General features: G+C 43.6%; 1 protein-coding gene across 2 annotated transcripts in view; it reads right to left on the bottom strand.

The window, feature by feature from the left end:
* The window catches only part of fgd5a (FYVE, RhoGEF and PH domain containing 5a), a 35,842-nt gene extending 19,918 nt beyond the window's left edge, over positions 1–15,924 (bottom strand). Inside the window, exons 1-5 of one of the 2 annotated variants that reach the window (XM_003442674.5) lie at positions 15,591–15,924; positions 11,093–13,862; positions 3,057–3,171; positions 2,112–2,170; positions 1,667–1,697 (exon numbers count right to left, since the gene is read on the bottom strand). In XM_003442674.5, the coding sequence (XP_003442722.2) occupies positions 1,667–1,697; positions 2,112–2,170; positions 3,057–3,171; positions 11,093–13,862; positions 15,591–15,600 (2,985 nt within the window). In that variant the 5' untranslated portion in view covers positions 15,601–15,924. The remainder of the gene's footprint in view (positions 1–1,666; positions 1,698–2,111; positions 2,171–3,056; positions 3,172–11,092; positions 13,863–15,590) is intronic. The other variant, XM_005450259.4, reaches the window with a different exon arrangement.
* Positions 15,925–16,512: the final 588 nt, after the last annotated feature.

Genomic DNA, 16,512 nt, shown 5'->3' with positions numbered 1-16,512 from the left:
GCAGGTCATAAATGAGAAAAAATGTATAAAAATAATGATAATAATAATAAGCCTGAGCTTCATATGCTGAAGCAGTCATGGGGGAAAGTCATAGAAGAGGAGCACAGCCTCCCTTCCTATGTGGAGGCACGGTCCTGGAAATTCTTTGTGTTCTTGTTATTCCTTATCAAACAATGGAACAATAGCTCATGTGTGCCTCTCACTTTACGCTGCGCCTTGTTTTTTTTCCCAGACTGTGTGTTTGTGCATGTTGTGCCGCTGGAGCGTTCCGCGGCTGGAATATCTCTGTTTCATTCTAATTATGAGATCAGCCTGCATAAAAACAGTGACTGATATCTCAAAAGACCTCATTTCTGAAGTCTGAAGAATAACAAGACCCCCATGCATTATGCAAATGATTAAAAACCTGAAAAGCCTCAATGTCACCTTTCAAAGGTGTCAGAAAAGGTGGTGTGGTGACACTGAGGAGGAATGCGAGGTTACTCTGTGTCTATTAAATGGCAATTTCTGGTAACATAATAATAATTTACACAGAAGAAAAATGTTCATTAATTACTTGCTGAAACGTCTCATCGCTGATGCACTGATGTCCAGCATATGTCTCTGCCTGCACTTTGCCACACATCAGCTAATTAGCATGACTGAAGATCATGATGAGACTGCAGATATATGATTATGAGTGGGGCCCATTGCATAATATTTATATTAGTTGCTGTTTAATGGCATCAAATTAGCCATTACACAAAGCTGCTACGGTGCACTCACGGCAGGCGTTCATAAATCATGGTGAAGGGCCACACATAAGAAATTCAGGTTATGACCTTATTCAAGGTTAGAAGGTACAGGCTGACTGATGGGCTTCCCCGGCTTCAATGACTCTACCTGTCAGATTTGTACTGGCAACCATCACCTTAATAGCCACTTCTCCACACCGTGTTTTCACTTCTAATGCAAGAGTTCTTTAAAAAAAAAAAAAAGCGAATTAAATAAAAGTTGTCACTGAAGGTCATTTTAGGTGTCAAATATCCTTCTTTGTTTGTACCTCTGCGGGGATGTGCTCTTGTTATGACAGGCAGTGAGTGAGAAACGATGGGAAGAGGTGACAACAGTTGGCTGCGATGCGTGGCCGCCCTCTGGCTCATCACGGCTCACTTTCAAATCCTCTGTCCAACAATAACTTTACTTGTTCCTCTAATGAGAGGGAAATTCTCCACTGGATGACACAACACGGTCACGAGGAACTCGAGGTGTGCGCAAAATATAAAAAAGGACCCTCCTGCTTTGTTTTTTTGTTTTTTTTCGTGACCTTCGGGTGGCAGGTTGCCATTCGAGGGTGGGCGTGCGCACGCACACAGTGTCAGATGAGTAAGGACACAAGGACGGCATCATTAGGAACGCTGCGTCATCTTACAACTGACCACGCCAGAGTACTACATGTCAACTTTGTCAGAACCAGGAAGTAGATCTTGCTGCAACAACACTGATAAACCTGAACGGACCCATACAAAGGTGGAGGGGGGTGAGGGGGTGAGAAAAAGGAGACAGAGACTGGGGAGCAGACACACAGGATATGATGTTATCGAGACAGTTTAATAGGCCTTCAAGCAGGAGACATTTTAAGCCCATGTGACACTTTTGTGGCGTGTGCCGGTGAATGTCCTCTTACCTCCTGAAGGTGCTTTAGGGCGCTGATGTGTCTGCAAAACAAGAAGAGAAGAGGAGCATTAGATCTAATTAAACTGCGGGGAGGAATTTACAACCTTCTACACAACTAAGTTCTTTTTTTTCATGGGACTCATTTAATTATTTAAATTATGCATGATGGAAAAACTACATCAGTGGAATGGTTAAGTGGGCAGCAGGGCAGGAGCGAGACTGGTGAAAGACACTTGTGTAATTGGCTGTCAGTTACTCTGCATGCAGCTTGATGAACGAGGGAGAAGAAGGGGGGATGCAGTTAGATGGAAATGGAGAGCAAAACGGGGGTGGGGGCATAAAAATAACAATATTGTATTAAAAAATAAATTAGATGTCGATAGAGGGCGATGCTTATGATGACGTGGAAGAGATTTGGCTGAAATTGGAGGAATCCACAAGTGCGGGCAACTCACAGTCTCTCTGAGTCGACGAGCTCTTTGGCGATGTAGAACGCTCGGGATCGGCCATCAATCTGCGTGACAGGGAGGGAGAACGGCGGGAGACGAATGAACACGGTGCATGTTTAAAGGCTCTCTGTGGACACTTACTGCTCTCCAACGCTAATGCGCAGCCAAGCCACGCGGCAGCCGAGGAGACCGACAAAAACTCAGATCCACTGTTTTGTAGATTCCTGCTGTCAAAATAAGACTGATTATTTCATTACGCCGCAGCGCAGACATGAAGGTTTCCTCAAAATGCGTGACTTTTAAATTCAGATGCATTATGTATGAGAGCCTGTGTGTGTGGTGACAACAGTGCTGCCCATTGATTTAGAAGCTAATCAAAGGGCCTCAAAACATCCGAGCCAAAGCATAACATTGGAGCCTTTTAGGGATTTACCGGTACAGCTCCTGTGCTTGTCAGCCTTATTTTTGTTCCAGCGTGCGGCATTTCACAAATACTGCATTAAATCCTCATTTCCTTGAAATAAAACCAAAACAAAATGCAGTTAAATGAATCTGTTCCTGGGGCCAACAACTAAAACCTCGCTTTTCCCCTTTCCTCGTTGCATTCTCCTCTCATTTATTGTGGCTTTTCTTTGAAGAAAGGGAGAACAAGGAAATGAGAGTCACATAACGAGAGCAGGGGGCTGATGCAATTGTGATAGCAGCAGGATGGGTGGGGTCTGCCTTTGAGCTACTGTAAAATGTCTGTTTTCTACTGTACAGAAATTGTTTACCCCTCATTTTTCAGTTTTACTTTTATTAAAGGTCTGATAATCCAAATCTAGCACTGTCAACAAAATAAAGCAGGATTTCAGTTGTTCATCTAGAGTTACTAAACCAGTTAGCAGCTCATGGGGCTAAATAAACCACTTTCTCTCTCGCGTTCACTCGTTTTCGCATCCCACCACTCACCTGTCGTTCATAACCCTGCTCCACAGCCCCCTCTTCCTCCTCAGAGGTACGCCCGTGGTCCTCATCCGCTGACAGCCCAGCAGAGACGGGGATTGGGAAAGGCTCTGTGTAGGCACTGCCAGGGGGAGAAAAAAGTATGAAAGCAGCAAAACAGCACTGGTAATGAAATATGACATATGAAATATCTAGTTCGATGAGAGGCTTTATCATTAGAGCAAATCTTAAACTGTGTTGCTTTAACTAGGAAGATGCTGGATATATTCAACTGGGATTTCAAGGCAGCACAGAGGACACATTTAGCACATTTACTGTAAAAGCCACCATATTCTAATGGGGCTTCCTTTAAAACACTAAGGATTACTGCAAACTCCCTGTAATTGTTGGTTTTTCTTTTTCCTGTGTGCATCTCTAAGCATTTCTGTCCTCATATGGAGCCCTCCAGAGGCATAGTGTAATCCCTTTCCTGATTTGTGCTCCTCACAGATGGCACGTTTGTGTATGTGCGCCGGTAATCCTTTAGTGAGCTTCTATACCTGAGAGGGGCACGTTGTAGGTCACTTCACATGTAATCCCTTTAAATGCAACCTTTGCTAATTATTAATGCCCTCTGGCCCATTAAGACTCATTCAGTATCCTAACAGTCACACTGTCAGTAAGATACCTGAGTAACAGTTACTGGCAGAGCAGCAGTATGACATGTATAGGACAGGTATAATAGGTGCTGTGAGCACTGCCTGTGCTCTGATGAAACACAGATTACTACACTTTAAATTCTAACTCATGTCAGTAAGCTCTACTTAATATTAAAGAAAAAGCACCTCAATATACATGAGTTTAAGTGACTAGAAAATAAATCAGTTCACAAAATATACTCTCACACTATTAGTAGAGCCAAGATCTCATTTTTGTCACAGTCACTGAGCCTCATACATTACATGACTACAAGAACACAGCTTTAATTAGCACTAAAACAATGACCCTGAATGTGAACACTCGCTGGGACTCACTAATAGCTACAGGAGTCTCGGTCATGGTGGCCTAAACAAACCTCAGTGCTGTTCTTGGCAAACACTGGAAATTATATTACATTACTCAACAATTACAGCATAGTAAAGTTCATAATTTTAACGCAAACATGATCAGTTTTTACTCCTAGCAATTACTGGTAATGACTCAAGGTGGAATATAAGTAAGAGCTGTTTTGCATTTAGGTTGCATTTTATTATTTTAACCATTATACTGAAAATAAAATGATAAAAATCATAACTGGGGTAAAGTTTACCTTCAGAGCTTTGTGACGGAAGCTTAGCGCTGGTAAACATCTTCAAATATTTTCATTTCTTAGACCTAAAAGTTTAAAAATGGTGTGTCTGAACAACTGTCACACCACAACCCATCAACTACCTTTTTGCTCCTTATTACCTCACTTGACCTCATAGAGTAAAAGTAGGATGGCAACCTCCTTGTGACTAGGAAAAACTGATGGTTGCCTGGTGATCACACTGAATTATTGTGTTGTTTGAGATAGATGTAAGCAGTTACAAGGTCCAACTGCTCACCCAGAGGTTGAGGCATGGTCAGCCTCTGGGTGTAATCACAAGGCGACTGCACTGGTTGCCTGGTTGAGTAAGTATTCAGTCAGTTTCAATCAAACTCTGGTTTAGTTTTCTCGTTGGTGCAGTCTGTTTGTGCAGATGTGAACACAGTAATCGCACTTGGGTGCGGACCAAAACAATCGCACTGAGACCCTTTGGTGGAGGTGGTCTTGGTGCAGTTCCAAATGAACTCCAGAGCGATTTGTTTATGATGTGAACACGATCGAACCTTCAGTCGAACCAACTACCAGGTGTGCGCTGCAAGCATAGCTAAAAAACTTCCCATAGCCATAAATACTTTGTATTCTGGGATGCAGCAAGGCACTATACGTGTGCACAGGTCTGGAAAGGATAGCAACTAGGTATGAAATGAAAATAAATTCTCCATATGTTCTCCAATAGTACAAAACACAGCACCTTCTTCCTGTATTTACTTGTGTTGCTCCCGCCCCAGACATATCTGTCCAATAAGTGGACTAAATATGCTCACATGGTTTGTAGTGATTCATTTTGGTTCGCTTGGAGCTCGCTTGGCTTTTTCTCTGTGTGAAAAGAAATCAAATCATAGCGGGAAAGCTACAAGTTTACAAATTCACCAGCCTACTGGGACCAGAGTAAATGAACTACAGATGTGAAAACGTGCCTCTTTACACTGGAGGACTTGACTCAACTGGTTGCCAACTGCTTGTATTCTGGTTATATTCCCATGTAACAACAAGGTTGCTGATTTGCTGTTAAATCACTGTTGTGAAGCAACTACATCAAATCTGTGGAGGAATTTCTGTTTCAGATCTATCTATTTTCTGTCTTATTGCCATTTTACTGCTGTCTTAGTGCACCAAAGTTGCTTCAAGACAGTAGCTGACTGGGAGTGATCGCAGATCTGCCTCCTGTCTTTGAAGCACCAATTTCAAGTTCATTGGGCATAGTAATTAAACCAGTAATACATAAAACGGTAATCTCTAACTGCTGTTTTCCCTAGTGTGACTATAAGAAAAAGCACATCAGCCACAAAGCTCTGGAGACAAACTTCTCCCCCCAGCATTGTGTGATTGTCCACATTTACCTGACCTGACTAGATACAGTGTGAAACACGCAGTTCAAATCCTGCTGTGAGACAGAAAAAAACCTCCTTTAATCTAACTATCAAGTAATATTTAATCTGTGATTCTTAAATGACATTGAGTGTGAATCATTGTCTGACCCTCTGTGACCTTTAATTGAACCTGTTGGAGAAAATGTAAATGACCTGATCTTTCCTTGTACCTTTTCCTCATTTCTTGCATTTGCTGCTTTTGTTTGGTCTGCTGTTTGTTCTTGGTGTGGCATGCCATTTACACGGCCTGCTGCCAATCCTCCCACAGACCTGAGGTTCATTAGTCTGCAATATTTCTTGCCAGGCTGTTCCCTCCAGTCTCTGCCAGACTTATGTGCTACTAAAGTTAAGTCCAAGTAGACATTCACAAGTGTTAATAGTTATCGCTAGCTGACCTTGTGTCTCTGTGCATCCGGTTCTTGACCTCTCTGTTTGTCTGCCTGCCTCACTCAGGTCTCCACTCACACTACTGTTTTCTTCACCCCACCAAATACAAGCATGATCCTCCTTCAGTGACACAGTGAAGGAGGAATGCATGTGAGATACATTCTCACATGCATTCCTTTAATCAGTGTTTTTATTGATGCCTCGAACAGCCCTCAGCGCAAACTGAGAGTAGACCAAAGGTTAAAAGAGGTATCCCCCTGGACTTCATCTCCGTTCACTTACACATACTCAATCACTCACACACACACGTGCACACACAGACACCAATTGACCTCACTGGTTTGGCTGGTGAAAGCACCTCCAGCCCGGTGACCTTAGAGAAGACAGGTCAGACTGGATTGCGTGGGTGATGCTGTGAAGAAAGAGAGGTGGGGGAATGGGTAGCTCCTAAGCTCAAAGTGAGATCAATTACTTCAAACATCCAAGACAAACTTTCACCTTCAACCTTGAACAGCAGAACAATCTTTGTAAACAAACCTTCGGTGTGTGTTATGGATGCTTTACACTGGCCAAATTCAAGTGCTGTTTCCCAAACAAGAAAATATGAAAGGCCCACGCACACGCACACACACACACACACACACACACGCACACACACACACACACAATGACTGCTGCTTTAAAATATACTAACATTTTAAAAACAGCCCATTTTGCCCTATTTTTCCACTCAACGGTGACATGCCAAATTTAAACTTCAACCAACTAAACACATAAATGCCATTACCATATTTAAATCAGCAAATATGAGTTTTGTAATATACTAATTCATTAGGCCTTTCACAAGACCATTAAGGCAATGCTATTATGCCAGCCGACTGCAATGTCCCCTGGTAATGCGACAAAGTTAAATCTACTGTGTCAAATTCCGAGGAAGACACAATGGCTCTCTGCTAAACGGCCGATATTCCACCAATCTGCTGCGAATTTGGCGATGCTTGTAATATGTAATTCAATTGAGCTAAACGCTGAGTGTTAAAGTATATATTTGGACCAATGAGACAGGCCTTTTCCCTCTCCTAATGGCACTATTACAAGAAATAGGACCAAAGGAAAAGGTTCATTAGCTTGCTAACTATTGAAGACTGGGATACTAATGGGAGGATTAAGAGTGTGGGAGCAGTGCTAAATAGCTGTTTTTCTGTTTTTAGAGAGGACGATTACATATAGCCTGTGGCTGTTGTGTAGCTGAAACTGTGAGAAGAAGACTTGCTGTTTTGCTGCTGCCTTGCCTGTGATGTGATCAATAGGTTGAGGTTATTAATATTTCCACATCGTGATTGGTTACAATTCATTCCATCCGTATATTGAACAGCATTATAACTCCTGTTCACTTCTGGTTGATTTATCCTTAATGCTGTTACACTTTGGGCCAAGATGCTGAGAGTCTGGGGATGGTCTTGATAAACTGGAACAACAATAACATCGGACCTGACATTCCTGACTGCACCACACCTCGTTCTGCTATTCAAGGGAAAGTCTGCGAGCCTCCACCCCACCTCGGTGACCCCCTTCTTCCCACTTCGTTCTATCTGTCCTCCCCTCTCTCCACCTTGCTGCCTCCCACCAGAGCCCAGCCCTCCTCCTGCATTTCCTGTAAACAGGCTGGTGGGAAGCTCCTAGGCTGGACACTTCCTCCCCGGGGATGACCTGGCAATGACCTCAGAGTGACTGGCACCAAGCCTGGCCAAACCAGTGACACACCCTGTCCACCACCTCGCTACACAGCCACCACCCAGTACAACAATGTACTTAAGATGTCTCCCTCATCACTACTAACACTAACATAACAGTGGGTGGAGGAGCTGTTTCAGAGGCCATGCCAAGGCTTTGTCATCACTCTGAGGAGGTTCACGTTGAACCGTTTGAAGTGAAAATGATGCCAAAAGATAAACCACAGATGCACAATTCTGCCTGTGTCACTGAGCTCGGCACAGTGGAAACCTTTTGCTGTGTGCATAGTGTGGGCAACATATTTGCATTACTGCTGTAAACCCACCTGAAAGTGCTTTGAGGTACCTGAAGGGACACTTTATGCTTTGTAATTTGAGCACAGTCCTAAATCCTGGACTTTCCTTGCTAAAATGCTTGTTTTCCAGCTCTCATTTGTTACTGCATGGGCTACTTGGCAAACATTATTCTGCTGAGGCTGCACACTCAGCATGAGATTCATCTTTGATAAAGCACACAGAGCCGTAACTTAGTATGCGTGCACATATGCATATACACACCACTTACAAACAAACATCTTGTATAGGGCTTGGAATAAATCATTAGTGCACCTTTTTCATATCTATTGTACACTATGGTAGCTTGCTAATGAACATGTCTCATTGCTTTGCCTGAATGCCTGTGTTAAAGTAGCGTCTGAATGCTGCTGAACATTAATCACATGCGTGGAAACAAGCCAAGCCTGTAAGTTCTCCTTAAAATGCATGTCTGCGACTGCAGGCATGGTCCTTTTGTGTGCAGTGCTCTGGGGCCACTTGGCCATTTTCCTCACCACAAAAACACACTTTTTCCTCTGTGGGTCTACAACCACATTGACTGTTGAATCTTTCCTCAATAAATCACTGCCTCTGTCGGCTTGGTGGCCTGGGACAGTGGCAAGTGTCAAGATTTGAAAAGAGTTTTGGGCAAGATGTACACATACACGCAGACAAAAGCACCCACACCAACTATACAGGACTTTATTACTGTGGGCAGTAAAACACACACACATGCGGTATATACACTCTGACATGTATGGATACACTAAAGAGTGACCCTGGCAATAGATGCCTCTCCGGGGGAACGAAGAATAGGCAAGGTGACTGGACAGATAGGCTTCTTGCATCCTTGTGAGTGCTGTGAGACCTCTGGCACACAATGAGCCACATTGATAGCATCATCAGGAGATAAAAAGCCACGGGAAAGGGCTTGAAACGAAAATGATTTAAAATGATGTTGAAATATGTATATAAATATGTATGCTTGTATGGTGAATATTAACAGCTGCATACCTGGAGAAGAAGCTTTGTGTGGCTAACTGTTACGAAGGACAAAATTTGCTAATAAACCTATTAAACAAACTGTAGATTAGATCATTAAATTAAAAAAAGCAAAGGACGCTGCCAGAAATAAGGGCAAATTGAGGCGGAAGCATTCTGTCCCAGGATCATCTTAAACATTTCACAGAGCTCTCGGTAATGACCCATCTCTTTGACCACACAGAAGTCATCAAACACGACTCTTTTATTAAGACTGGGGAAACACTGAGGCCTGCAGTGGCTGAAGCTGTGCCACAGGCTGGGGTAATTTGGCCCAGTCTGATCTCGGTGATTCCTCACTCTATCACGCACTGCAGTAAACCCTGCTGCCCCTCAAGGGTCCAATGAAAGAGGAGCACTCAGGAGAGAGCTACTTTAATAAAAGCCCTCCTGAACTTAACTATCAGTGTCAGGTACAGGAGAGCAATTACACCACAACTGTTCTCGCTCTCTTTTTCCTGTTCCTACTGCCCCCACCCACCACCTCACTTGATCGCTATTCTCTTTGTTTTCTTACTGATCAGCTCCTTTTAGTCACACCTCCCCTCCCCTCACGCTCTCACACTTTCTTTAGTCTTCCCCACTTCTTATGTGTGAAAAAACCCCTCCTCTCAATTTTTGCACTTTTAATTGCATCCATAATGACTTTCTCTAATGTGTGTAACCTGCACTCTGCCAGCTACGCAATTGCCATTACCTGTTCTATCTACTCAGACTTGCAGAAGAAACAGCAGCACCACCAGATGTGACCTCTAAATCCACCAAATGGAAAACCAGGAGTAAGCTCTCCCATAAGCATTGTCTTTCTTCCCAAAGCCAGTGATGCCTGACATAGCAGGCTGCTCATCTCTCACGCACAATGTCTGTCAGCTGTTCTAGGGTTAAGCCTGGACTCTTGCATGTATTGCGCTGCCCCTAACAACTCGAGCTTTACTCACTTTAAAACTGATTCCAGTGACAGATGCACTCTCTTGTTTTGCAGACTGCAAAATGAACAGGCAGAATAAGCTTTGTTTCTAGAGTTTAAAATGTCCAAGTATAAAAAGACTGGCTGGAAATCAACAGCTGATCCTAAACAACATCCGCTAAAGGGGGATTATAATAAAGATATACAAGATAAGGCTGCAATCCAAGTCAAGCTGTTGGACAGCTAATGGATTAGCTAATTAATTTGACTAGATGAGTAAGCACTAATCATCTGTCGTTGGCTGGCACTCGCAGAGTAGTTTTTTGTAGTGTATTAAGGCCAGTGCACTCCAATTCATAGCATATGGAGATTACTTCATTTTCTTTAGCCCAGATGTTGGGATGCAGCTTTAGCCCCAGTGCAGTACAGAAAGATGTGATATCATTTGTGGTGCTCACAGCCATAAAAAACAAAACAAACACTGATAGTTGTGTGTATTGGTCTATATCTGGGATTCTCAAGGTACACCCACCAGGCAGGTAGCGCTCCTCTGTAACATACACTAAGGTACATTTCATTTATCGTTGTTGGCAGAAAATGAGAAAGGAAGCTTTTTGATTGAAATTCTTTAAGCCTCGTTCATGGTTAAAAACCTATAAATCAGCTACCAACAGAGGAACCAGGTCTGACCAAATACGTTTCATATAATAACCAAATATTTTTTGTGAATTTTTCTGGCTGTATAAACTAGGCACTCAGTTACCGAACCTTTAATAACTTTGGTCTATATTGTGTAGCACTTGTGTGTTCATCTTTCTATGACTGTATGTATTTAATAAGATGCCACTATAGATGTTAGGGTGTGAGGTAACATCTTTTTTAGAGCTCAGATGAAACAAACTTTTCAAAATCTTGGTTTTTAAACTAAATCATTTGAAGAGAAACTGGATTTTTAATCTTACCTTTCACTGTCCGATTTCGATGGCTGGGGTTTGCTGTCAATCCCAGGGAAACTGTTCATATCCACATAGCCATCATTCTCATTGCAGGGGACTGTTGAACGGTTTGGATCCTCAAAAAACTCGGTAACAGTGTGGGATCTAGTGGGTCTGCCTGGGATCTGGATGTTCTCATAGTCTGAGCTCATGGCTGGGATGTTTTCGTAGTCTGAGGTATCTGCACTGGGGAACGAGATGGAGCGGGGTTTGGTCAAAGGCAGCGGCATGGCAGAGCGGCGAGAGCGCTCCTCGAAGGACTCCACTCTAGAGACGCTCCTGCCATAAGCTTTGGGGTCTCCTTTCCTCCTGTGCTGGTCTTTATAAAGGAGAAAGGTGGATGGGAGGTCTGAAGGACGCTGCTGAGGTTTCACAATGCGGGACTGGGACTGAGGAGAGCTGCCAGTGCTTCTCCGATCAAGCTCGATGACTCTCACTGGACCGTGGTGGCTTGACTCAGAAGAAGAACGCGAAGAGCGGACACTTCCATCACTGAATCCCTTTGAATCTGTCTTCTTCTTGAACTTCAGTGCTAGAAAGCGCTTAAAGGAGGACTTCTTCTTCTTCGGTAGGTCACTGGGTTCGTGTTGGATGAGGAGGGATGGGGAACTCTTGGTAACTGGTCTTTTAGTGATGTAAGCCAGCTCAAATGGTGGAGGGATGTCCACTAGAGAAGTTGGTGTGGAAATACCACTGGAGGACTGATGGCTACGCTGGGAGAAACTTCCAGAAGAAGTTATCATACATGGAAGGGAAAGGGTGTCATCCTTTCTCTTCATCCTGATTTCATCTTTCAATGATTGACTCATCTCAATTGGGCTGCTCAAGGACATGTTTGGGCCATCTGCAGACCGCGAGTATAACAAGAAGCGGCGAGACTTCATAGATGGAATCACACAGTTTACACCTGCTTGCTGGGGGTGGCTGGTAGACTCACTGTTCTTGTCCAAGGACACCGAGTAGTAGTCATGGGTCTGGTATTCCGTCCCTGTCTCCTCTGGTACCGTTTCCGGGACATAACCAGGAACTTTCCCAGAATAGGATCGTGATCGAGTGACTATTGTCTTTCGATCAAGTGTCACAAAATTCTCCCCTTCTGAGTCAAACCCTGCCTCTTCATAAATATGCTCTTCGCTATCGGAGTCTGTGTCTTCATAATAAGGCACAATATGGCAGTCCAGTTCCTCTATGTCTTCTTCAAAGGCCTCAGTCGTGTGGGCAAACACCACCCTGTTGGTTAGCTCTGGGGTTCGGCCCAGGTCTAGGTCAGCTGGCACTGTGATATTACACAACCTGAGACGAGGCTGGCAGCTTTTTCTTTGGCTGCGCAGAGCCTGCTCTCTTTTGGCGTTTCTTTCTTTTGCACTTTTTACTCGGAAATGTTTCTTTTCCTCTGCTTCCTCTTCATCATCATCACCTATCTCGATGTAATCCTCTGATGAGACGCACTCTAACTGCTCAAGGTCATCGTCTTTAGGGCAGAGTGAATCATCAATGTTTGCATACTCATCTGCTGACTCGCTGTCCTTTGCTTTGTCTTTGTGCTCGTTTGACTGTTCAGTGGCCTCATCGATGTGCCCCAGTTCTGAAAGCGCCTGCTTATCCTCCAACTTGTCCACATCATCTGATGACACATAGTAAGGTTCCTGGTTAGAAGCATAGCCCGTTGTGTGCTCTTCATCTGTGGTAGAAGGTTTCCCATCAGTGTCATCCTGATTCCACTCAGGGTCAGCAGTGTCAGTCACATCTCCCGGAACAGCTTGTATGACAGAGTAAGGCCCAAACACATCCTCCGTGCTGGATGTGAATCGGAAACAGCCGGAAGGATCCTTGGTTGCCCGTTCTGGTTGCCAGACCTCGGTGTCCCCTGTTTCAGCTGGGTCGCATGACTCACATGTATCACTAGCATCATCTGTGGGACCAATCACATCGTAGGGATATTCCTCAGTTACAGTTGGAAGCATGCTGAATCCAAAGGCAAAACCTCCACCTGCCAGTTCATTCTCATTTGTAAGTGAGTCATGGTGCAGATGCTCGTCGCTTTCTTCACTGACTTCCTCCTTCGGTTCGCTAATGTTGAGTGACTGGGTTTGATCAGTATCTGATTCCTCTAAAGTTTCATCTGAGTGTTCTGCAGGCTCACAAAGTATTTCAGTCTTTTCAGTTAATCTCTGCTCCTCTTCTTCTTCATCCTCCTCTCCTGCTTCTTCCTCTGTTTCAGTCTGAGAAGGTGCTGGTGTATTCTCATCATCATCAGTGCGACTGCCACCTTCAGGGGAGTTCAAGTCAGTGTCATCATTTTCATTCTCAGTAGTGTCTACAGTGGAACTATCATCTGCTTTGACCGTGTCGTCAGAGCCAGTGCTGTCTACATCACCGTTATTATCTAATATTTCTTCTTCATTTTCTGATTCCTTTTTAGTTTCTGTCTCTATTGTGTCCCCTTTGTCATTATCCCCTTCCTCTGCCTCACTTTTCTCCTCTTGGTCCTGATTCTCCATTTCATGGAGCTCTTCAGTCTCTCCATCAGAGTGAGCCACATCTCCATTACTCAGACTCTGCTGAGCACAGGGCTCCCCCTGTGGGTAAGGCTCATACAGGGGTCTGGGCTTGGGGGCGACAGGAGGTTTTGGACCTTGGACAGTGGGACAAGGCCTCGACATTAGCTTGGACTGCACTTTGATGGTGAGATGACTGCGGACCTTTGGTCGAGGGACTTGCAGTGGATTTTGAAAATCTGTACAGAGAAAGTGAGAACATTTAAAGCAATTAGTGACACGCAAATAATATTTGCCATACTTTGCAAGCTTGCGCAGGGATAAAATATGTGGCTTCTGCTGCTGTGTACACTGCTAAGAGGAAACCTTGTCGACTGTAGTAGGCAGTGACACGCAGAAAGCTGCAGGGGACACAATCAGCAGGAAAAATAACAGAGCCACAGGGTACTTAGAGAAGGAACAATAACATTTCCCATCTAGGAAATGACACATGCAGATTGGTCAGTTAAAGCAGGATTAGATAATGATGGGCTGATTATGGTGAAAACTTTTCAACTAAATTCATAAGAATTCCTCACACTGCCATATATGTATTTAAACAATCTCATAAGACATGATTAAGGTAGTTATACCTATAATAACTTTATTTTTTTTACTATTAAAATGAAGTAGGTGTTAAATTGTGTTAAGTCAGTGAAGAGAAATGCTTGTGAAATTTATAATTCTAATGAAACACACCCATACTTAACAAAGTGTGTATACACCCCTGGTCTCTTCCTGTTATTTAGTACCTGCCCTGACGCACATCCTATTAAACCCTGTGTGCACCCTGGTTATCTCTTAGTGTTCCCTCTGTGTGTGTGTGTGTGTGTGCCAGTGCACTCTCCGTCTCGTTCATAGCATATTCTTCCAACACTGTGACTTTTTTTCAGTAATGAAAAAAAAAAGAATTCCAGGTTCATTAATCAGGCCAGCCAAGACAACATGAAGGACTCCACGCAGGATAGGGAAAGGACATTAACTACACCCCCCCAATCATTCCTCCATAAACCTCTTTAGGAGTACATATTTTCACAACACAAATGTACTTCCTTCTCGCCATTCTTCCCAAGCACCCAGAAACACAAGCGCATATGTAAGCACACACAGTTTTTCTTTTCTTTTTTTTCCTGAAAGAGTGTGTCAAAGAACAATAAAAGAGGGAGAGAAAAAAACAAGGATCCCAGTCTGACAAAGCAACCGACTGCAAACAACAGGATATGGATTACGCAACAAGAATTCAATTAGAACAAATGCTTGAAAAACAAAGGAAGAGATAGACACTGGGACCTTGACAGTGCCAAACTCTCAGGATATGATTTCAGACTGAGTCCTCATTATGAATACCAACCATGAAAATCACACCAAACCAGCCTAAAATCTAAAGCGAGGTTGCTGTCATATAGAAACTGATAATCACTGTTGAGATTCTGTTTGAAATTTTTCACTTAAACTGCACCCGGTTACTAACTTTCTTTCTTTTTTTCTTTCTTTCTTGAAGGCTAAACCTTTCAGGACAGGTGACCTTTTATCCAGAACAATTGCTTTGTGCACTTTCATAGAGATGGATTATAATCCTAATTCCAAATCTAATACTAATCCTATCAGGACATTTTTTCCTGGTGGAGCCCTCCACTGGGAACTGACCACTCGAAAAGTGTTATAAACAGATAATTCACATGAAAAAAAGATCAGTAGATGTGTGACCAAACTATCAAACTAACTAAAATGTAACGGACCAGATCATTTCCAGTCATACAATGAAAATCATCCTGTAACGTGCAAAGCAAGAAGGTGCAATATAACTCCAGGCACCACAAACCAGATTCACAGTTTAACACTCTTGCATTAACACACTTTTCATCATGTAAAACCAAAAGTTGCTTTTCTGGTGTCTTCACGCAAAGCTTATATATTTCACAACCAACCTGCGTTCATTCTTGGACATCATCATACACGGTAAGCGAAAGTTATCCTCATTTTTGCCCACACGCCGATCGTGCCTCTCCAAATGACGCGGAAACTTAATCCAAACGCATCGCCGGAGAATCAAGTTGTGGAGGAAGAGGAGCAGAACATGTCATCTTTATCTTCTCCAGTGGTGGTCGACTTGTGCAAGGTGCCTCTTCTCGCAGAATGAGCAGCTGAGCTTTGAGCTCGAGTGCTGATGCTACAGCGGACGCTGCTGTGTGGAAACGGGAGGTGCTGCCTGGCGCTTCCTGAGGCAGGATTACAGAGCGCAGCGCGGACTCGAGGCGCGAATGAGCCCCACTTAAAATATGCACTGCACACCAATTTCTCTCAGCTACTGTAGAAGTTTTGGCATTGACGAATCAGTGTACTTCACCACACGAGTGGCCGTCCTTTGCTCCACATATGCGTGTAAATGTTGCCATACAGACCAGCAGGGTCAGATGGAGTTGAGAGAGATTTGTTCAGTAAATATGAAACTATAAGCCACAATTCATCTTCAGCGCCGTATCGTCCCGATGGACAGCTTTAAATCTGCAGCTACATTTTTATTGTTTTTTGCATGGAAAACAACATCTGTTCTTTGTGTGTGTGCGTGTGTGAGGTGTCTTTTCATTGACATGTAACTGATGACAGTTGGAAGATCCACAAAGTTAGATAAGCTGTTCAGCTGTGTCGCTGCATACTTGCCGTGCTTGGAGCATCACTGGATTATCTAGTCAGAAATGAAGCAGTTTTTGTCCAGTGTGTTTTGCTCATGGAGCATTTCCTGAACTAGAACAGTGCATAGAAAGGCTCCTAAAAGCAGTTTCCAAAAACAGTTTCTCTAGGACACCAAAGCTTTCGCTATTGGCTGGGCTTCCTGGCCCGGCATCTGTG

The sequence above is a fragment of the Oreochromis niloticus genome, linkage group LG5 (assembly GCF_001858045.2).
Source record: "Oreochromis niloticus isolate F11D_XX linkage group LG5, O_niloticus_UMD_NMBU, whole genome shotgun sequence".
Taxonomy (NCBI): domain Eukaryota; kingdom Metazoa; phylum Chordata; class Actinopteri; order Cichliformes; family Cichlidae; genus Oreochromis; species Oreochromis niloticus.
Note: the sequence above shows the minus strand (reverse complement) of the source record. Positions and strands in the feature narration are given on the sequence as shown.